This window comes from Carcharhinus amblyrhynchos, chromosome 3 (genome assembly GCF_965287045.1).
Source record: "Carcharhinus amblyrhynchos chromosome 3, sCarAmb.v2.hapA, whole genome shotgun sequence".
NCBI classification, from domain to species: Eukaryota; Metazoa; Chordata; class Chondrichthyes; order Carcharhiniformes; family Carcharhinidae; genus Carcharhinus; species Carcharhinus amblyrhynchos.
In genome coordinates this window covers 20,979,868-21,003,781 of record NC_137326.1, presented here as the reverse complement: position 1 = coordinate 21,003,781, position 23,914 = coordinate 20,979,868, and the positions used below count along the sequence as shown (strand labels likewise).

The window sequence follows — 23,914 nt, the reverse complement described above, 5'->3', positions numbered from 1 at the left end:
CCCCCCGCCCCAGCAGTGACATTCCTCCCCCGACACCCGACCCCCGGGGGATCTGACTGCCCGCCCCCCCCCCCCGCCACTTCATTCCAGCGGAGTTCCTGCTACTTGTCCGAAAGTGGAGAGCTAGTCTGAACGTCACTGGAGCGAAATTATACTGGCGGGGAGGAGGGTGCTAGCAAACCCAGAGACTTCAATCCCAGGTCCACTAATCACATTTAAATAACATTACAACAAGATTTAAATCACTTACCTGCCGTTGCCACTGGTACCGCGCTGGATATCCGGTGATCGGAGGTGTGCGCACAGTGGGAACGGATGCACGAATCGACCCACACACAGTTCTCCCGGGCTGCCGTGCTAATTAGCACGGTGGAATGGGACAATCGCCCCCTCAGTTACAAGTGTTGCTTTGAAAGTGTGCAGGATGGATGAGGAAGATGGTTAACATTTATAATAAGCGCCTCCTCCCTCACTGGGTGTGTTGAGTAGCTATCTGAGGCTGCTGACTGCAATGGGCATCAAGGTCCCATGTCCCTTTAATTTCAATTTCTTCAAGGTTGGCCTGGAGGTTTGCATCAGGAATGTTTGCGTTGTCCTGCCCAGTCTGGGGACTTGCTTCATAAGGTCCCACTTTAGACATTTTTTTACGATGTAAGTGAAAAAGACAGGAGACGTGGTGAAATTATTGGAAGAAGCCGGCGAGTGAACCAGGCACTGCGCTGGCCAAGGCCGATTGGCTCACACACAGTGGCTACTGAAGTGGGGTAGGGGTGTAATTGTCTATTTAAAGGTTGTGCTCCGATCTCTGCACCTTCAAGCAGCTTGCACCCACTTACACAGATCTTACAGCAATCCCTAGTTCTGTAAGTTGGGATCTCCTATGAAACATTAATTGCAGCAATACACACAGTGATACAGTTCCGTTCCATCACTGCATGCTATAGTATATATATAACATATATATTAGTTCCAAAATAAACTGAGCAGCAGTGAGGTAAACTGATAACTTTATTTATCTTTAAAAATGATGAGTAAGCAGACAACAAAATCTTGTGCCACAGAACTCTCCAGCGTGCGAAACTTGGCACCACACCTAATACTGCAAATTCTTTTAAAAAGGGAAGATTATTTAGCCTTACTATGTACCAAAAACCTTTACAGAAACTAAAAAGAACCAATTCCCATCCCCGCCCCTTCCCCACCCACCCACCCACCCACAATTCCTTGAATATTTGTCTGAGGAAATAACAAATACCAGTAGGAAAGTTGAAAAACTGTAAAAAATATCAGTAGTGGGTTATTCGGTATCAATAGCAGACATTTACAAGCAGAGCACTTTAGTAATATAATATTTTGGACCACGCCAAATGAAATAGGTACGCTTATGCTTATGGGACTTTGGTTAGGGAAAATATACAAGTGATGAAAGTCGTATCTATAGAAATATTGTAAATTTAAAAGCTTTTTAAATAACAAATTCCATCAAAAATGATTCATAAGTGACAACTGAAGGTATCGTATTTAATTTGTCTCCGTAACATCGGAGACCTTTGTTGCACCTACCTACATGAATATAGGTAGGAACCTCAAATATAATGACCTCACAAACATGCAGTGTGACTTGGAGTGGCCTTCTTCAGACTTACAGATGAGCAGGGATGTCCCTACCTTCCATAATGAAAAAGAGCTCCAAGTAGAAAAGTTTGACAACACATTATACATCGATTCCACACTAGAATTTCTATAAAACATTTACCAGTGTCACATTTATTACATGAGCTCACTAATATCAAGTACTATATATAATCAGTTACTTATACAATCATTAAAAAGTCACTTTTTAAACAAGTATATAATGCTTAAATTTTGAATTAACATGTTAATAAAGTTTGTGCAAAACAAGCAGGCCTCTATAATTAAGTGATGTCATTTTGCTTTTTTTTATATAAAGAGAGACCGGGGAATTGCTCAGAAGTGCGTCTCTTTTTCCGTGATGGTAGGAATGCGTCCATCGCCTTTAAGTTTACCATCACAGTCATTAATTATGCTGCAGCAGGTCTCCGCATTGGGTGATCCGATTCCTCTTCGTCGCAAGTCCGGACTCGGTGTTGTAAGCTTTTTAATTCTCTGAAATTGTAACCAGAACAAGGATTTTAAAGAACGCAATTTAGTATCGGGCTAGTTATAGGGTGGCACAGCGGTTAGCACTGCCACCTCACAGCGCCGGGGACCCCGATTCAATTCCAGCCTTGGGTCACTGTCTGTGTGGAGTTTGTATGTTTTCCTTGTATCTGCATATGTTTCCTCCGGGTGTTCCAGTTTCCATCCACAGTCCTAAGATGTGCGGGTTAAATTGCTCCTTAGTGTCAGGGTAAATACTTGGAGTTATGGGGATAGGGCCTGGGTGGGATTGTTATCTGTGCAGGTTCAATGGCCCGAATGACCACCTCCTGCACTGTAGGAATTCTGATTATTTTCTCCATTTTTTGAAGGTGAGGATTGACATTACTGCATGATTCCAACTAACTATAATGAAATGACCAGGGATGTATGGGATTTGACACCAACAGTTGGTAGACTATTTAAGCTCATGTTCTAGACACTAATGAGGAGAGTTCTAGTTTCACATCCATAGAATGCCTTGAGTCTAGAAGGAGGCCATTCAGCCCGGCGAGTCTGCACCAACCCTCTGAAAGAGCACTCAACCTAGGTCCACTCCTTCGCCCTAGCTCTGCAACCTCTCACATTGATCATGGCCAATGCACCTAACCTACATATCTTTGGAGTGTGGGAGGAAACCGGAGTACCCAAAGGAAACCCATGCAGACATGGGAGAATGTACAAACTCCACACAGTCACCCAAGGCTGAGATTGAATCTAGATCCCTGACGCTGTGAGGCAAGTAGTGCTAACCACTGTGCCATCGTGTTGCCTTAATGGACATGGGAGATTTAACTGTATTGTGTACTGGAATCATTATACTCATTTAATGTCTGTATACACGAGAATGCGAGCCTGGTGGAAGCAAAATCATTTCTGACATCCATGCATGGTGCCACACAGCTAACTTACTCTTTGAAAGGTGGAACAATTGCACCAAAGCCATTAACAAAAATTATCATTATTTTATAAAGAGGAATAAATGTCACCGTAATACTACATTATAGCAATCATGGCAAATGGCTGTGGAACCAGCAGATTATCAGGTTTAACTTGCTTGTACATTCGAACTTAATGGCTGGATTTATCAGGCTGATCATACCGACGGGATTCTCCAGTCCTACCGGCGGCGCATCTCTGCCCACGGATTTTTCGTTGGCATGGGGTGACGTCAATGGGAATTCCCATTGAAGAATCTTGCCACAAGCAATCAACATGCCACCTCCTGCTGGCGGGAAACACGCAGCTGAGAGGCCAGAGAATCTCGCCCCATATTTTCCAGCTGACAAACCAGATCCTTTATTCCCACCTTGAGGTTCCTTTTGGACTGTGAACATGAATAATTCAGGTGTGACATTCTCAACTGTTAACTTAAAACAAAATTCATAAAAGCGATAACTAAATACCAAAGAAACTGGTTGACTCCTTGGCAAGGAGACAGTTCGTAACGAACATTAATGAGAATGTTGCCATGTCTGATTGTAATTACCTCTAGGAGGGTTCCTTCAGTATTCCATACTTTGAAGATAAATCCCAGAGGTATGCAAATCATAGAAGAAAGAGCCAGGGCCCACCCTAGCGCATAACCCCAGTTGGGATAGGTATACGTATTGTTATACTTGAGTGGTTTATATCTCACAATGAAGAAAATGAAAATTGCCTGCAAAGAAAGAGATTAAGCAACATTTAAGAGAAATATTTGCTCCAAAGATTCACATGCGCTCATGCTAAATATTAAATTTGCTTCCCAAATATTTCACATCTATCCTGCACCACTGGAAAACAGTTTTGCAAAAGTTAACAGTATAATGCTTCAGGTCAATGATCCTTCATGACAAAGAGACACCCACTCTACTCTTCTGCTGAGTATTTCCAGTGTTTTCTGAATTCTGCAATTTTTTTTATTTGACTTGATTTATTATTGTCACATGCATTGGGATGCAGTAAAAAGTATTATTTCTTCAGCATGATACAAAGAATATTGTTCATAAAGTACATAGGGGAAAGGAAATGAGAGGCTGCAGAATATAGTGCTGCATTTATGGATAGGATGTAAAGATAGATCAACTTAACATAAGGTAGGTCTATTAAAAAATCTGATGGCAGGAGGGAAGAAGCTGTTCTTGAGTCAGTTGATATGTGATCTCAGGCGTTTGTATCTTTTTCCCAATGGAAGAAGATGGAACAGAGTATATATGGGGTGTGTGGGGTCCTTGGTTATGCTGGCTGCTTTTTCAAGGCAGTGGGAAGTGTAGACAAAGTCAAAGTATAGGAGGCTGGTTTGCGTCATGGAATGGGCTACAATTGGGAACCTCTCTTCTGACCCTTCGTTGTTACTTGCAGTCTTGGTCAGAGCAGGAGCCATACCAAGCTGTGATGGTGTAGCCGAAGTGTAACTCTGAGTCTGATGCTGATCTGACTCCACATGCAGCATGGTAGCACAGTGGTTAGCATTGCTGCTTCACAGCTCCAGGGACTTGGGTTCGATTCCTGGGTTGGGTCACTGCCTATGTGGAGTTTGTACATTCTCCTCGTGTCTGCGTGGGTTTTCTCTGGCTGCTCTGGTCTTCTCCCACAGTCCAAAGATGTGCAGGTTAGGTTGATTGGCCATGCTAAAATTGCCCCTTAGTGTTCTGAGATGTGTAGGTTAGAGGGATTAGAGGGTAAATGTGTAGGGATATGGGGGTAGGACCTGGGTGGGATTGTAATTGGTGCAGACTCGATGGACCAGATGGCCTCTTTCTCCACTGTCAGGTTTCTATGATTCTATGTGACAATGTTGGACACCCTTGGAAAGGCTAATGCCCAAAGCTTAGGCCTGTCACCACCTGTAGTGTGACTTCAGTGTCACACAAGGCTTATGAAGCAGGTATTTCAATAATTTGAGAATGTGGGTATTCAAAAGTGACACACGAGTGGATCACTGCATAAGCACTCTGTTCTCCAGATTCTCAATCTTCATTTTGTCGAGGCTGGCTATGAGCCGCATTCTGCCCTGACTGGTCTCATGTCACACCAACTGGAAGCAATGGCCTGGCTTTCCCAGGTGAGCTGTGATCCTGACCTCGAGCTGAACTCTAAGTTGGGGTACAGGGAAAGGGATGTAGCAGTTTGACGGACACAATGTTCCCCGAGAGGGAAAGCTACCTCTGGCAGCCCTGTCTAGCGGCTTGGTTTCAGTGTTGGGAGGCCCAATCAGTGCTACCAAGGATAAGGTCGTCAGCCTCCATTGTTTTGTGGGTGGTGCCTGGCATCAGCAATGCAATGGAGGTGGGGTGGGGGGGCAGCAGCTGCTATTGTGGCAGGGCAGGCATCAGTAGAGTCACTGTTCTTCACAAAGTATCTGCATGGCCATGCCTGTTACGATCAGGTCAGTCCCATTTGTGAACTGCTGCCAGCAACTAATTGTAAACCTTTAAATGAAGCGCAGTTCAGACCACTGGCTGTGATGTCGCCTCCAATCTACTTCTAAGCTGCTGAGCCTGTGGTGGGAGTTGGAGGGTAGGGGATGGAGGTTTGTGCTCAACTGGGAAACTCACTTGCAGCCTGGAAACTTGAAGGCAAAGTGGCCTATCAACATCTTTCACTGCGTTCTTGCCACCGCTGCATGGCTTGCTGTTGAACCCATTAGCCAGAAAAGCAGGCAATGGCTGGGGTGCAGTGCAACATTGACCCGACACACATCTTACTAAACTTCCTCCCAAAGGAGAAAATGCTGGAAAATCTCAGCAGGTCTGGCAGCATCTGTAAAGAGTGAAAAGAGCTGACGTTTCAAGTCCGGATGACCCTTTGTCAAAGCTGAAAGGCACAGAAAATGGGAGATGTTTATACTGGAGGATGAGAGTGATCTGTCACAGTTCACCCTCTAATTTCAGCTTCTTTGCCATTTGGCCATTCACACCTTCTATTCTACTGACTTCCATTAGCAGCCTTTCCCCTTGTTTTTGTGGCTCTGTCTCATCTTTCATTCCCTCACCGTGCAATATAAATACCTCCCACTTTCTATGCCTTTTAGCTTTGACAAAGGGTCAACTGGACTCAAAACGTCAGCTCTTTTCTCTCCTTACAGATGCTGCCAGACCTGTTGAGATTTTCCAGCACTTTCTCTTTTGGTTTCAGATTCCAACACCTGCAGTAATTTGCTTTTATTTTTTACCAAACTTCCTCCGCCACTACTCCTCAACCTCAAAGCCAACTCTGTGGGCCTGGTAAACCTCAGCTCATTATCTCAGTTCCTCTCTCCACAGATGCGACCTGATCTGTTGAGTACTTTTTTTGGTGTTTTCTGCTTTTTTTTGTTACACATTTCCAACATCCAAAGCATTGTGTCTTTGCACCAGTTTGCACAACTTGCCCCTGCCCCTTTCAAAAAAAATAAAGTTTGCTGGACGTATGTTTCAATAAAAATATAACATTTATGTTGTTAAGGGATAAGTACTTAATTTTAAACTTATAGACACGCAGCTGTGAATACTCTGAGGAACAAAAATGGATCATAAAAGAGGCATAACTGCATTGGGTGCGAAAGTAAACTGCAGAATGCAAACTACACATTACAGAAGAAATTAAAAGCCATTAGTTGGGAATCCTTACAACATTTAAGAAGCATTTGGATGATCACTTGAAAAGCCATAACATACAAGGCTTTGAACCAAGTGCTGGAAAATGGAATTAGAATAGAGTCATAGAGGTTTAGAGCATGGAAACAGGCCCATCGGCCAACTTGTCCACGCTGCTTTTTTTTTGCCTGCATATGGCCCATATCCCTCCATACCCATCTTACCCATGTAACTGTCTAAATGCTTTTCAGAAGTCAAAATTGTACCTGCCTCTACTATCACTTCTAGCAGCTTGTTCCAGACCCTCACCACTCTCTGTGTGAAAAGATTGCCCCTCTAGACCCCTTTGTATCTCTCCCCCTCACTTTAAACCTATGCCCTCTAGTTTTAGACTTCCCTACCTTTGGGAAAAGATATTGACTATCCAGCTGATCTAGATAGGTGGTTGCTGACAGGATGGGCCAAAGGGCCTCTTTCTGTGCTGGATGATTCCTTGACTCAAAATATGTAAATTATTCCAAATAATTAGTGGCTGTAAAGTGATATTTTAAAATATTACTTAATATTGAGAACAATTTATATGGTTAATACTTCTCTTAACTGAATGCTAAGTGAAAACTATTGGCGAAAGGTGCAGTAACAACTGAAGAACTTACTGAACATATACCCGGAGTGATGAAATTCCAGCACCATTTAATTAGAATAAATGGCCTGTACCCAATCATGTCTTCAATATTGTCATAGAACCGATTGCTTCCTGTGAACGTGAGGGAGATGAGGAGAATGTCAAATATCACAGCATACAGAAGACAGACAGTGTAATGGTTTAGTATTATCACAGTATTTTACAATAATTATTATCTGATCTGATAGGGTAATGTATTTGGTCTAGAACTTTTCTTGCACATGCACGGGCTGGTGTACAGCGGAAATATTTCATTCCACGGAAATGGAGATAAGGTTTTTACACCACTTCATTGTGTAGAGCTCAAGAGACATTTTGCACAGAGGTAACTATGGATATTGCTCAATTACAATGGATTAATAAGTCTTTTTTTTTGCTTTCCTCATTTAGCCTCACAGATCCCTAGAAACTTTACAGAGAGATATATACAAAACCCAGAAGAACAGAGCAAGTCAGAAGCACAAAATATTCGATATCTTCCCCTTGAAATACTTTTTCTTTTGTCATCTTATCTCCATTGTGTTGCTGGCCAGCTGTAACTTACTCATGAATTCATCATTTGCCAGCCATCAGGAGAGGTTCACTACAGAAAATAACAATGGTATCTTACAGTGAGGCTGTGAGTAGCCTTAACGACTAAAATGGTCAGCCCTATGTGCCTCTGGGAAACGCTGATTTTCTTAGAGCAGGAACATCTGCTATTTTGCGGAACGATTTATTAAAAAAATCAAAGATTTAGGTGCGCGACTTCAGTTCTGTCCATATTATAGACTCGATGGCTCAGATTTAGTCAGCATTGGCATTGCCCTCTTGAAGAAAGCTACCCAGAAATATGAATCTTATTTTGAGGCTAGGAGACTGCGACACTGGTATCATCTAGCAGGTCAAGCAATTAGTTTGAACAATTCCCACAGACAGCAAACCAGGAAGAAAAAAGTAGATTTTTTCTTTCACGTTTTGTAAAAAGTAACATTTTACAAAAAGCAAACTAAAGAGGCTAGCACTGCTGCCTCACAGCTTCAGAGACCTGGGTTCGATTCCCAGCGAGGGTCATTGTCTGTATGAAGTTTGCACATTCTCATAAGAACATAAGAAATAGGAGCAGGAGTAGGCCATCTAGCCCCTCGAGCCTGCCCCACCATTCAATAAGATCATGGCTGATCTGTCGTGTCGCAGTTCCACATCCCCGCCCTCTCCCCATAACCCTTAATCCCCTTGCCTATCAAAAACCTATCAACCCGCGTCTTAAAAATATTTAGCGAGGCAGCCTCCACCACTTCAACGGGCAGAGAATTCCAGAGATTCACCACCCTTTGAGTGAAGAAGTTCCTCCTCAACTCCGTTCTAAACTGCCCCCCCTTTATCCTGAGGCTGTGCCCTCTAGTCCTACTGTCCTTTCTGAGCGGGAAGAGCCTCTCCACCTCTATCCTATCCATCCCATTCATCATCTTATATGTCTCAATGAGATCTCCCCTCATTCTTCTAAACTCTAACGAGTACAAGCCTAGTTTATTCAGCCTCTCCTCATAGTTCAACCCCCTCAACTCCGGTATCAGCCTAGTAAACCTCCTCTGCACTCCCTCCAAGGCCAAAATATCCTTGCGTAAGTGCGGTGACCAAAACTGCACAAAACTGCACTTCTCGTGTCTGTGAGGGTTTCCTCCAGGGGATCTGGTTTCCTCCCATAGTCCAAAGATGTGTGGGTTAAGTTGATTGGCCATGCTAAACTGCCCCTTAGTGTCACGGGATGCTTAGGTTAGAGGAATTAGCAAGATAAATATGTGGGGTTACGGGGATAGGGCTTGGGTGGGATTGTTGTCGGTGCAGACTCGATGGGCTGAATGGCCTCCTTCTGCACTGTTGAGATTCAATGATGATTTGTACTACACATTGGATTATGTTAGAAGCCAAAATATCAAAAATAAACTTCACATTTCTGATTTTTCAAACACTTACGGATCTTTTAAAACAGTGGGATGGAGAAACTTGATGTTCCATAAATATAAAATCAGTTTTTTTCAGGTTCAGCAGGTTGTTGAGGAATAATTATGACTTTGATACTGTTATAAACATGGCTGCACCTCATTCGACAAGGCCTAACTTTTACAAGGATTTTCACAGTGAGATTAATAGTGAAAATGGGGCAGTTCAGGTCAATTAATTGATTTCTAATTGATTTCTACGTGTGAGTAAACAGTGCACACCATGGAGGAGCAGAGTGTTTGGATTCTTGCGTTTGATGTGTGGATGTCAGAAACTGCATTCATTTTCACAGAGTAATGATGGGAAATACTTGCACATTTGCCATCATTACAACCATGAATTCCAGGCCATTATTCGAAAAGACATCCTTCTTGTCTCTGGTGTACATAAAGAGAGTTAAGAAGTCTCACAACACCAGGTTAAAGTCCAATAGGTTTATTTGGTAGCAAACGCCACTAGCTTTCATCAAGTGAGTCAAACTAATGGCGTTTGCTACCAAGTTAACCTATTGTACTTTAACCTGGTGTGAGGCTTCTTACCATGTTTACCCCAGTCCAACGCTGGCATCTCCACATCACGTACATAAAGAGGGCAGTGTTGGTTCCTTTACAACAGTGCCATCTGCTGTTTCACTCACAGGACAGTCTCCATCACTCACTCGTAAAAAACATCTTCCCTTCCAGCTTGAAGAAAACATGGAACTATACCAGAATTAGAGGAATGATTGGATTATTACCAGGGGGTTTGCTGGCAGTGTTCAGTAAAATTCCCTGGGTAGCCTTTCTGCCCCTGATGTCATAATTTTACACATGCGGGCAAGGCCTAGAACACCCCAGCCCATCTTCGCCCCAATTGAAGCCTGTAGTGGTCTTTGATTGCTCGCTTAAGGGTCACTTACCTTCCTCCCCTGGTTCCTCAGCTGGCTGGAGGAGATCAGTGACTGGGAGATGGCAGATTGTGAGGGGGAGAGGGAAGCCCAAAAGATCACCTTGCTTGGAGCTCAGACAGGAAAGAGGTTACTTGTATCACTGATCCTCTTCCTAAACCGTGTCTCCCCCTCTTCCCCCACCCAGCCACCTAAAGTCACACCCAGATCCCTGGCATCTCCATCAAGACCCAGCCCTCTACTTCTCAGCACTATGAGGGCATCTCTTCCCATCACTGCCATAAGACCCCGTAACAACTCGATTTTGTGGGCACTGGCATTTAGAATCTGGGTGGCAATGGTGGCACCTCTGGGATTATAAAAGCTGTCAGCCAATTTCAGTCAGCTGGCAGCTCTTGGATGTGGGACTTCCTCCTGATTGAGGGGTAGAAATCTCCTCTACAGCCACTGGTTGTAACGGGGCAGCGGGCATCATTGGGGATATGAGCCCCGCCAACTCTTTGGGTGACCGGGTGAAAAACTCTGCCACCCATCAAATTGTGCCCTTTGGTTTTACAAAAGCTTTGCTAGTACCAATCCTCTCCATCTTCCAACCCATAACTAAAAAAATCTTTATGTATTTTTGTCTGAAAATATGAATGACGTGTTATTCAAAAGGTTGTAAGGAACTCATTCCTAACAAGTCTTAGATCAAGTTGAGGGAACTAATCATCCCAGAAGGATTTCATTGTTTCTGAAGTTATTTACTACCAACTACACTGGGTGGCACAGTGGCACAATCAGCCCTGTTGCTTCACAGTGTTAGGGACCTTGGTTCCATTCTGGCCTAGGGTGACTGTGGAGTTTGCACATTCTCCCCGTGGGTTTCCTCCAGATACTCTGATTTCCTACCACAGTCCAAAGATGTGTGGGTTAGGTGGATTAGCCATGCTAATTTGTCCCTCCATGCCCCAAGATGTGTAGATTAGGTGAACTGACCATGATAAATGTGTAGGGTTATAGAGAAGGGGAGGAACTTGGGGGGGGGTGCACTTTCAGGGAGTCGGGGTAGACTAAATGGGCTATATGGCCTCTTTCTGCACTGTAGAGTTTCTATGGTACTGTAATCACCCTTAGGTCCATGGGGAATCACTGAATGATCTCCCTATGGGGCTCACTGAGTATGGGTTCCCTTGGTAACAGGACTGGGCTTTGCTGAACTATAGTCCCAGGCAGGGATTAGTGTGGGTACACCACAGTTGTGGTTTTACTTTGCATTCTATAATAAATGATGTTCCTTTCTGGTCGGGTTACCTGAGTCATTACAGGTACATTATTATTTTTAAAGTAACCTGCTAAGCTTTGGAAACAAAGAACAAAGTGAAGTGCAGCACAGAAACAGGCCCTTCAACCCTCTGTGCCTATGCCAATCATGATGCCCTAACTAAAAAAAACCTCTGCTCATACTTGGATCATATCCCTTTATTCCCTCCCTTTTTATGTACCCATCCAGATGCCTCTTAAATGTTGCTAATGTGCCTGCTTCCACCACCTTGTCTGGCAGCGCGTTCCAGGCACCCACCACTCTCTGCATAAAAAACTTCCCTCGCACATCTCCCTTAAACTTTCCCCTTCTCACTTTGAACCTGTGCCCCATTGCAATTGACACTTCCACCCTGGGAAAAAGCCTCTATGACTATCCACTCTGCCTATGCCTCTCAAAATTTTGTAGACCTCTATCAGGTCTCCCCTCAGCCTCTGTCTTTCCAGTGAAAACAATCCTAGTTTATTCAACCTCTCCTCATAATCAATGTCTCGGGACCAGCAATATTCCAGTGAACCTCCTTTGTACTCTCTCCAAAGCTTCCACATCCTTTCAGTTGTGTGGTTACCAGAACTGCATGCAATACTCCAAGTGTGGTCCAACCAAGGTTTTATATAGCTGCAATATGATTTACCAACTGATGAAGACAAGCATGCCATATGTGTTACTTATCACCTTGGCCACCTGTGTTGCCACTTTTAGAGAACTGTGGGCCTATATGTCCAAATCCTCTGTATGTTGATGCTCCTAAGGGTTCTGCCAAATACAGTGTATTTCACACCCATATTTGATCCTCCAAAATGCATCACCTTGCATTTGTCTGGATTAAACTCCATCTGTCATTTCTGTGACCAAGTCTCCAATCTATCTGTATCCTGTTGTATCCTCTGACAATCCCCAGCACCATCAGCAACTCCACCAATCTTTGTGTCATTTGCAAACTTACTAATCAGACCACTCACATTTCCCTCCAGATAATTTATATACACTACAAACAACACAGGTCCAAGCACTGATCCCTGTGGAACACCACTAATATACAGATCTCCATTCTGAAATTGCATGTTCTCCTCGTGTCTGCTTGGGTTTTCTCCAGGTGTTCCAGTTTCCTGCCACAGTCCAGAGATGTGCGGGTTAGGTTGATTGGCCGTACTAAATTGACCGTAGATGCATAGGTTAGAGGATTAATGGGTAAAATATGAACGGATACGGGGGCAGAGCCTGGGTGAGATTGTGGTTGGTGCAGACTTGATGGGCTGAATGGCCTCTTTCTGTACTGTAGGGTTTCTATGAATTTCTATGAAAAATTCCATTCTACCGTCTTCTACGAAAGGCGTATGTCTGAATGCAATATCTATATTATTCAACGCTGACCCGTCTACCCATTTATGGGACTGCCTACTTGTCCACTGGTGTAGGGCAGACATAAATACCAAATTAATACTATTGCTTCTCATTGCCAGAAACTCAGCTAATGTTCTGTGGACCCGGGTTTGAATCCTGCCATGGGTAGTTGGTGGAACTTGAATTCAACAAAAAATAGCTGGAATTAAGAATCTACTGATGACCATGAAACCACTGTCGATTGTCAAAAAAACCCATCTGGTTTACTAATGTCTTTGAGGGAAGGAAATCTGCTGTCCTTACCCGGTCTGGCCTACATGTGACTCCAGAGCCACAGCAATGTGGTTGACTCTCATCTGCCCTCAGGCAACTAAGGTGTGCGGGTTAGATTGATTGGCCATGCTAAAATTGAGCCTATTGTTGGGGGATTAACAGGGTAAATGTGTGGGGTTATGGAAATAGGGCCTGGGTGCGATTGTGGTCAGTACAGACTTGATGGGCTGAATGGCCTCCTTCTATTCTGTAGGGATTCTATGATTTTATAAGGATGGGCAATAAATGCTGGCCAGCCAGCGATGCCCATGTCCCATGAATGAATAAAACAAAAAAGATCTGATCAGTTTAATCTTAAATTGCCTCAGTTCTAAACAATTCATGGGTTAATCACTAACTCACTGGCAAAGAACAAATAGTAAGTAGTCTCACAACACCAGGTTAAGGTCCAATAAGTTTATATGGAATCACGTGACTCACCTGATGCAGGAACAGCGCCTCAAAAGCTCGTGATTCCAAATAAACCTTTAACCTGATGTTGTGAGACTTCTTACCCTGCCCACCCCAGTCCAAAGCTGGCATCTCCACATCAAAGAAACAAGTAAGCGGTGTGTTGTGAATGACATACCATAGGCCCAGCCTATACAAATACACTCGAAAATGGCGACGAAGAGCAGACACATGCCACTCGAAGCATATGCATCGAAGAGCTGGAAGACGTACATTCCTCCCTTTCAATATAAAGAAAAACAGTTTAATGTTACATTGTCAGAAAATGTTCACTCAGTGTTGCCTCTGTTAACCGCTCTACCACACATAATTGTCTCACTGAAAATATTTGACATCGATTGTCATCTAAACAAACAACACTTTAAAGAGTGGCAGTCAACTGCAAATCAACAAGTGCAAATCAATACAATAACCGTCAGACAGAACTTCTGCAGAACAGAAAAATTAACCAGTGTTCAGGAAATCATTCTCTAACTTACAGCCCTCCTGATTACACAATATCTGAGTTATTTTAATTGGAAGAGCTGGAGGGGGGTCAGGTCTATATTTATCTCAGATTGGGCGAGGTGGGTCCATGTTAGTGGGAGTCCCAATCAGTTTTGCTGCTCAGGCTTTATTTAGATGAGAACGCTGAGCTGTCAGCGCATGTGCGTTCCTCCTGCCCCCAGAAGACAACTGTTTGATGAATTTACCTGGAGCTTGGGTGTAGCTTCCAGCAGTCCCTTTAGAGACCAGTGGTGAGAGCACTCCGTGCTGTGCTCCACCAGGCATGAGCTGGGCCAGCCCATCATTAGCACATCCTGTGTGTGACCAAGGCTCCTGAGGTATGTTAATTCATGAGATTTCCCGCCTATTCTGGGTATGGGTGGAGGCTGCACTCCTATTATCTGGCCAGCTCTAAAATTGTGGTGGGCAGAACATTAGGCTGTCATCTCCCAAAATCCCAACAACACAAGGGGCAAGAATGAGACCAAGATTGGTCTCTCCTGCTCAGTGACTCTCTGCTCAGACTGGAGAATGGGACAATTATCAGATGTGTGTGGCACTCAGCAATTTAGGGAATTTGTTTTTAAGGCTGGTCACTTCATCGAGTTAGCTTGTTTTTTCTTTTAAACGTCTCCTGTCCCCTGCCATGTCCACGTACCAATTCATGGAGGAAACAAACACCTCTGTAGTTTCCAAATCCTACGGTGACCCTTGGAATAAGATGCAGCCCAAGAGACATGCATCCAATGTCACTGACAAAGCATTACCTTTTTCCTCCTGTGGCAGCCCTTCCAGGGAGAATCTATTTAAGAGGAGTAGAGTATAATGTATTCTGTAGTAGAAAAAGTAATTTCTTTAGAATAGGTGAATATTTTTTGGATTCCTTGAAGAATAACTTAGAATATGACTAAAGTAATTATAGCTTGCTCATGCAGCCTACTCCTCTTAATTTCAATTAATTTAACTGTGGAAGAGGCTGTGCGAAACACTTACTTTTGGACAGTTCAATGGGAGTCTGGCCAGAAGCAACATTATTTCCTGTGTTATTAACCCAGAGGAACAGAAGATAATGGAAATAAACTTTAGATTTGAGAATATCATCTGGAACAAGAGTATCCACTCATAGGCACATGAGGTTAAGTGGAATAGGCTACATTGGCAAGCAGGATAGGCTATCTCCACTGGGACTCTATTGCAGAACACAGGATAGAGACACATACTTCTGTATGACAAGGTCACTCTGAAAACATATAGGCCTCGTAGTGTCTGTTTTTCAGCTTCAAAAGCAATCCCAGAAGGAATAAAAAACAGTTTGGACAAGTATTCTTCTTTCTCTGTTTTACCATTGTTCCATTTTAAAGTCAGCAAGAACAGTTCAGACCAGTATTCTCATTGCCCTGTGATACTGTTTTTTCCCTTCTGTGTCCAATATGGCAGACAGGAAGCGCACACTCATTATGAGCCAGCAGCGCACCATCCCCTGTGCAGGTGTAGGGAAAATATTTGGTGTTCACAGAAATGCCTGAAGCAAGTGCTAAGCTCATTGTCTATTGAAATATGGGGCCTATAACAAAGTTGTAAACTCCTCTCTAATACTGGGTAGTCCTGAATGCAGTTGATATTATCCTGGCTGCTTTCAAGGAAGTCTTGGCCCTACCTAATAGACAGCCCTTAGAAGATCTGTGACGAGTAACAAGTATTTAGAATATACTTACCTGAATGTGGAGCTGGGAGGAGCAGTAGTGTTCTACCAAGCTTTATATTCAATCACGTAGTCTGCTGCCAGTCACCACTCTTCTCCACATATGCACACATGCGCATGCGCACACACAACCTCTGTTGACTCTAGTCTCTGTTCTCTCAATCCTCATCTCTGCCACTACCCACCCTCCCTGATCCACTGCGTTCCTGACTGGAGTTTCACTTACACAACTTTGGATTGTCTCCTCCCTGTTCTCTGTTTACAACAAAGTTACCTCTCTCCTAACCTTTATCATGAAAATGTAATCTCAAATCCTTGACATCCATTTGCTGGTGTGTTGGACATTTCTAGCTTTTCTATCTTTCTTTAGCTTTCCTTTTCCTTGGGCCCATCATTCTTGCTTATCCTTTCTGCCACCCTGCCATTCCACCATTCATTTCTCTCCTCTCAGGAACTTTGTTCCCTAAAATCCATGCCTCAAACCATTACTACTTCTCTGACTTCTTGCTCATCTGCCCACTCCTTCAATAAATCTATATTCACCTTCCTGGCATTCTCCATAGGCCCCACTGACATACCATCATTGCTTCTGAATTAGTAACTTTCTGGTTTCTTCTGAAAATTACTTCACAGATGGTGACAACTTGTCCCATATAGAAACATCTTCATCTGGCTATACTTCTCACCACCTGCCCTGCCAAAAGTGTTGGGGTGGCGATTTGACCCCATTCACTAAATCATAACGGAACCGCTTGCTCTACTCCTATTGTGTCTTCACCTTCTTTGAACACTCTATCATGTTCATCCTTCTTGCCTCTCCTGTGAAGTTCTACCACTACACTGATGTCCCTTCCCCAAGTTTCTCACTGAGCTATCCTTCCAAGATTCAACCTTGTAACCTCAGCACTGAGTGACTTTTCATCTTCTGAGGTAGTATCTCAGAGCCCATTGTCCTCTGAATTCACTATCTTGTCCTCCTGAACCTTTGTCCATTATATAAACTGTCCTATGCATGGGCATCTCTTAGCCATATCTGTTTCACATCTTTGGCGGCCATGTCTTCAGCACTGGTTCTCCAAATTTCTCTATATAGACTCCTCAGCTTTTCCACCTCCATGTTCTCTTTTAAGACTCTTCTTAAAACCTACCTCTCTTACTGAGCTGCCAATTACCCCTTCTAATAATGCCTTCCTTAGCTCAATGCCCGTTGATTTCAGATTTATGCTTTTGTGAACCATTTCTGCTTTTATCCAATAATGAAAATTGTTACTTTAATTAATATGACCTGTAAATAATTCAAAGGTCATTCTCCTTAACATATCCATTCAGTCTCATATAAATCCAAAAAAAGAACAAAAAACTCCAAGTTAATTAGCTTACCTCTGTTACCATTATTAATCCAATCAAATAAGATGCAATTGCGATAATGCAAATTAATTGTTCTCTTCTGTATCCTGTACGGAATACCTTTGGATACATGTCTATTACAGCTGTCACTAGACTTTCCATACAGACAAACTGCAAGGAAAAGAGTAACATTGTTGAAAATATATGGCCAAATTTGGTATGTATACTTATCAAAAGATAATCACGATCAGTGGAAGTCCTAACGAACCTTGTATCGAACAATCACAATCCTGAGTCATTCGTGCTTCAGTTTGGAAAGTCAAGGAGCTATATAATTAGCCTGCTATGGAAAATTATGGATTGATGAATGGGGTGGCACAGTGATATGGTGATTAGAACTGCTGTCTCACAGCACCAAGGACCCGGGTTCAATTCTAGCTTTGGGTCACTACCTGTGTCGAGTTTGCACACTCTCCCTGTGTCTGCATGGGTTTCCTCCGGGTGCTCTGGATTCCTCCCACAGTCCAAAGGTAGGTGGATTGGCCATGTTAAATTGTCTGTCAGTGTGTCAGGGGGACCAGCTAGGGTAAATACATGGGTTACGGTGATAGGGCAGGGGGGGATTGTTGTCGGTGCAGACTCGATGGGCCGAATGGCCTCTTTCTGCACTGCAGTATTGTGATTGGTGGGTGATTTTCCATGGGTTAGTATAAACAAAGCAAATTAATAAATCGGACCAACTATTGCACTATCAATTAATTTGTGAACAGCTCATTATGTACTTCTGAAAAGGCATTCTTTAAATTCAGACCGTCACCTCTGCAATTTGAAAACAAAGCTGTCAGTCTAGCAAACAGCTAACAACATAAGTCGGCATATCAATCACTCAGTAAATCCAGTCAGCAATTCATTAACTTTGTTCTTAAGTTCACCCAGCAGCTTCATGATGATTTATTGGTTAAATTTATAGTCTTCTAATTTAATAATAAATGTGGAAAAAAATGTGCTCCAAAGTAATAAATGTAAGGGATAGAAAGCTCTAAAATGGAAAAACAGACATGGAATAGGAGATAATAAAAAACAGACTATATAAATACATAATCAAAAAACATTCAAGTTGGTTACATTTGTAAAATACAACTGAATGGAATATTGAAGATGAATGAAAAATATAAACTAATGAAGGATTATTTTGGAGAACCTAATATCTTTACCTACATTAGAGTGGCTAGCACTTCTACCACACAGCACCAGAGACTCGGGTTCAATTCTAGCCTCTGGTCATTGGCCATGCTGAGTCGATCACATTCTCCCCGTGTCTGTGTGGGTTTGCTCCAGGTGCTTCAGTTTCTTCCCACAGTCCAAAGGTATGCAGGTTAGGTTGATTGGTCACGCTAAATTGACCCTAGTGTTAGGGGATGAGCAGGGTAAATATGTGGGTTTAGAGGAATAAGGCCTGGGTGGGATTGTGATCGGTGCAGAATCGATGGGCCGAATGGCCTCTTTCTGCATTGTAGCGATTCTATGATCTTTTACCTAATGTGGCTCCAGCCGAGTGCCAGAATACAGGATCATGCTCACCATACAAAATGAGTACAACACACCTGATTTGGCTTCTATCCTTCGACATAGCTGGTTTACATTGTTCTCATGATGTAGAGATGCCAGCATTGGACTGGGGTAAACACAGTAAGAAGTCTCACAACACCTGACGAAGGAACACCGTTTCCGAAAGCTTGTAAGATTACTATCAAATAAACTGGTTGGACTCTAACCTGGTGTTGTGAGACTAGTAGTACATTGTTCTAGCAGGGGCTATACCAATGGCACCATAGGATCTTTTGAGTTCACAGGTAAATTCACCATAGTCCCAGATGACCTTTTGAAGGGGAGGGTTGCCAGGTGGTGATTTAACCTGAGGATCACCACACCTCAGGCAAGGGGCAAGGTTGAGAAGGCGGGGCCTTCATGAATAACCTCAGCTATTACAGGAATTGAACCCATGTTGTTGGTGTTGTTCTGCATCACTAATCAGCTATCCAGGCAACTGAGCTAAACCAAGTAATTCATACAAGCCACTCCAATAGGATGTAATCCCTAGCGCAGGCAGAAGGACAGGGTAGCTTGGGAACATGGAAATTACGGGAGATACATCACCTGTAGGATTAACTACCTCAGACAGTGGATCAAACGGAATAACAGTGCATGATAAAGCTTAGTTCCTGCAGGGTGCACCAGATTGATTAACACTGTCCCCCAGCACTGTCAGTTACTGTCAGTTACTTTCATTACACTCCCAGTGACAATGAAAGTCACCCTAAACCTAGACTTTATGGGTGGCCCAGTGGTTAGCACTGCTTCCTCACAGCGCCAGGGACCTGGTTTCGATTCCTGGCTTGGGTCACTGTCTGTGCGGAGTCTGCACATTGTCCCTGTGGGTTTCCTCCGGGTGCTCCGGTTTCTTCCCACAGTCCTAAAGATGTGCTGATTAATGCATTGGCCATGCTAAATTCTTCCTTATTGCACCCAAACAGGCGCCAAAGTGTGGCGACTGGGGAATTTTCACAGTAACTTCATTGCAGTGTTAATGTAAGCCCACTTGTGACACTAATAAAATGAACTTTAAACTTTAGCTTTGAAATGTCACAGACTCTTCCAGACACACACACACACACACACACACACGGAATGTCACAGGACTCAGTCATTTCTCAACGTACAAAGGAGCTAAGTGAAGCTGTGAATGCTACACTTCTCCAGCTAACTGTGCCTGACAATATCTCTGCAGAATCCTGCGTGGAAGAGTGGATAGATAAAACGAGGGACAAGGAAAAACTTGAAGGCGATCACTGAGCAGAAATACAGGGAATAATCCAGCTATCCCCCTCCCCACACCGGGACAGGTTTTCCTGCAGCGGGGGGTGGCTCACCATTGGCTGCCAGTGGAAATTTCCGGTCCTGCCGAGGCCTATTGCATTATACATGGCTTGTCCATCCTGCCAGCGGGGTACTTGGATGGGACTGGAGGAACATTCTGCTTGAAAATTCCACCCACTAAGCTTCTGGTCAACAACAGAAATGGCCCAATTCTCAATTCTGGAATAGTCAATACTGCTTCAGTTGACAAACTGTGTCGAGATTGATGTCTTGTCGAAAACAAACAGAAGGCCATCAACTTAGTTTTAATCTTTGGCCACTTATTGATACATGAAGCTCATTGTGTAATCATTGGTCAAAATTACAAACACTGAGAGATGTCTATTTTACAAAATCAGTTTTGATAGAAAATGGGGTGTCTGAGAACAGTTATTGTCATACTTTGTTATTAAAACCTATTCCGCAAACCTATTCCATTTTAATGATATGGTAATTCCCAAGTTAAAAGTAGATTTTAAGTTATTATGCCACAAACAAATTCAGTCTGAAATTACAGGCTGGATTCTCTGACCAGGCCCACAGCCTCCAGTCCCGCTGATGTGAACAGAGATTTGGCTGAGTGCCAAATTCTCCATTCTCGCTGGCAGCAATAGTGGGGGGTGCGTATGCAAATGGAGAATTCTGGCCTACGTCTGAAGATTCATGGAGCCACAAGTAAGCTATGCTGCCAACCACACTGTCAAATTGTATGAATGATGACAGGTTGCAAAATCTGACAGTAACACAGCACTCATTCTGATTTGATTACACCAGTTTGTCAAAACACGTGTACGTTCCTTTGTGTGAAAGTGTTTTCATGTTTATTTTACCTGACTGTCCAGTCCCAGGAAAATGAGCATCAGGAAGAATAGAACAGCCCATAACGGTGCAAGAGGCATCATAGTGACAGCCTTTGGGTAAGCAATGAATGTCAACCCAGGACCTAAAAATAAACACAAAGATGTTATTAATGATCTCACATATTCCCCATACTGAGGCAAAGCTCAAGGCAGCCATCCATCTTTCAATCTCTTTAATTTTGAAATGCTGGTGTGTAATGATCCCAACGAGGTCCATGAGGTGGGCCTCTTGAAATATGACCTCCCTGATCGAGATCATAATTGCTTCTGTGCCCGTTGGGCACCGCAGGGGCTGGGATGCATTACAGACCCCGACAATCACATTTTGATTTGCTGTTTTAAGTTTCCTTTCCACTTTGTCCTTTGTTTCGGGCAGTTTCCTTCCTTTTGGGAGCTGCCCCTTTTTAATTTGTCCCCTTGTTAATTTAGTTTACTTTATTTGATTGGCTAAAAAGATTGGTAATGAATGCTTGCCCAATCAGAGAGTTTCACCTGTATAGAGTATCAGTTCTACTTACACTCTGGATTCTGACTTTGTGCTTGAAGCAGTCTTAGGAGTGGAAAGAGGTTTGTTAATAAAGGGAATTTATCTACGCACTCTGGGTGGCATGGTGGTTAGCACTGTTGTCTCACAGCACCATGGACCTGAGTTCAATTCTGGCCTTGGGTCACTCTGTGTAGAGTTTGTACGTTCACCCTGTGTCTGCGTGGCTCTCCTGGTTTCTTCCCACAGTCCAAAGATATGTAGGTTAGGTGGATTGGCCGTGCTAAATTGACCCTAGTGTCAGGGGTCTAACAGGATGAATGTGTGACAGGAATAGGGCCTGGGCCTGGGTAGGATTGTGGGCAGTACAGACTCAATGGGCCAAATGGCCTCCTTCTGCACTGTAGGGATTCTATGAATCTGATGAAGGGATACTGGCCTCTGAGGAGTTATTTCACAGTTGAGTTAAGCTCACAGGATTTAAACAGACAATCAAAAGATAAGACACGGCTTGTTTGCAGTCTTTGCTTTCTGTTTCAGTTGTTGTACAAGAAAGGTGCAGCAAGTAGGACCTATCAATTCTTGGAGTTTAGAAGAATAAGGGATGCTTTTATTGAAATGTATAAAATTCTAAGGGGGCTTGACAAGGTCAATGCTGAGAGGATGTTCCTCCTTCTTGAGAGAATTTAAAATTAGGAGGCATAGTTTCAAAGTAAGAGTTTCCTCATTTCAAATGGAAATGAGGAATTCCTTCTCCCAAAGTGATGTTCATCTTTGGAATTCCCTACTCCAGAGAGGCTGGGCCATTAATTATATTCAAGGATGAGTTAGGCAGATTCTTAACTTGGGAGTCAAAGGTTATGGGGACAGACAGGAAAGTGGAGTTAAGATGACTGCAGCTATGATACCTTACTGAATGGTGGAGCAAGCTTGAGGGGTTAAATGGTCTACTCTGATTTTGAACTTTTCTATTGCTTCCATTTCATTTTTGATCCTTCCCTTTTTGTTCTTTCTACCCATGTCTGTTCCTTTCCATACCTCCATACCCACTTAAAGCCTGTTACATCTTCTAACTTTTTGCAGTACTAATGAAAGGCCATGTGTATCTAACTCTGTGCACACAAGTTAGTGATTTAAAATCTCATCTATTAATTGTTTTTTTTCTCTCCCTATAGATGTCGCTTAACCTGCTGAATATATTCTGTTTTTAATTGGGATTTCCAGCATCCTAAGATTTTGCCTTTGCGATAGGGAATGACTATTCAAGTTTAAAGTTAAAGTTTATTTGTGTTACAAGTAGGTTTGCATTAACACTGCAATGAAGTTACTGTGAAAATCCCCCAGTCGCCACACTCCTGCACCTGTTTGGCTATACTGAGGGAGAATTTAGCATGGCCAATGCACCTAAGCAGTGCGTCTTTCAGACTGTGGGAGGAAACCCACACAGACATGGGGAAAATGTGCAGTCTCCACACAGACACTGACCCAAGCTGGGAATTGAACCTGGGACCCTGGCTCTGTGAGGCAGCAGTGCTAACCACTGTGCTTCTCATTTATCTAGCTCTGTGCAACAAATGGGTTTTGAGTGATTTAAAATCTCATCCATTAACTGTTTTTCTCTCCCCATGGATGTCGCTTAACCTACTGAATATTTTCTGTTTTCAATTGGGATTTCCAGTATTCTGAGATTCTGCCTTTGCGATAGGGAATAACTCTTCGATTCTGCTAAATTCATTTCACTTGAATCACGGTAGTATATAAAATAAAGATATCTTTCACTTGTACCCAGAACAAAATGCTTCTGTGGAAATGAAATTTTGGAGTAGAGTTTTATCTTTACCACCTAAGGTGTACAGGAAGCAATTGAATTGTTTGACGTATGCCAACCTGATTGCCAGATTTTTCTTCTGTGTTCCATATTTTCCACTTTTATCAACAAGAACGTGAAAAGGTTATTTTCCGGTTGATTTTAAAGCAAATTGATGGGTGGGTGCAGTCCTACGGAATACAACTTTGTTGGAGGACAACAGAAAACTGGCCCTCCTTTGAGGTATCAACATGAGACCAAGTCGGTTAGGATTATATTCACTGGAGTTTGGAAGAATGAGAGGGGACCTCATAGAAACTTATAAAATCCTAACAAGGTTAGACAGGGTAGATTCAGAAAGAACGTTCCTGATGGTGGGGGAGTCCAGAACTAGAATCATAGTTTGAGGATAAGGGATAAACCTTTTAGAGCTGAGGTGAGGAGAAATTTCTTCAGCCAGAGGGTGGTGAATGTGTGGAATTCACTAGTGCAGAATGTAGTTGAGGCCAAAGCATTGTCTGATTTCAAGAAGAACTTAGGAACAGCTTTTAGGGCTAAAGGGATCAAAGGATATGGGGGTGGTGGGAATCAGGATATTGAATTTGATGA

General features: G+C 43.1%; 1 protein-coding gene across 1 annotated transcript in view; it reads right to left on the bottom strand.

Moving 5' to 3' along the window:
• Positions 1-1,220: 1,220 nt before the first annotated feature.
• Positions 1,221-23,914, bottom strand: part of slc6a11b (solute carrier family 6 member 11b) — a 177,610-nt gene continuing 154,916 nt past the window's right edge. The window contains exons 10-15 of the mRNA XM_080181925.1: positions 20,985-21,097; positions 17,272-17,409; positions 13,822-13,924; positions 7,376-7,476; positions 3,650-3,820; positions 1,221-2,127 (exon numbers count right to left, since the gene is read on the bottom strand). Of these exons, the coding sequence (XP_080038051.1) occupies positions 1,969-2,127; positions 3,650-3,820; positions 7,376-7,476; positions 13,822-13,924; positions 17,272-17,409; positions 20,985-21,097 (785 nt within the window). The 3' untranslated portion in view covers positions 1,221-1,968. The remainder of the gene's footprint in view (positions 2,128-3,649; positions 3,821-7,375; positions 7,477-13,821; positions 13,925-17,271; positions 17,410-20,984; positions 21,098-23,914) is intronic.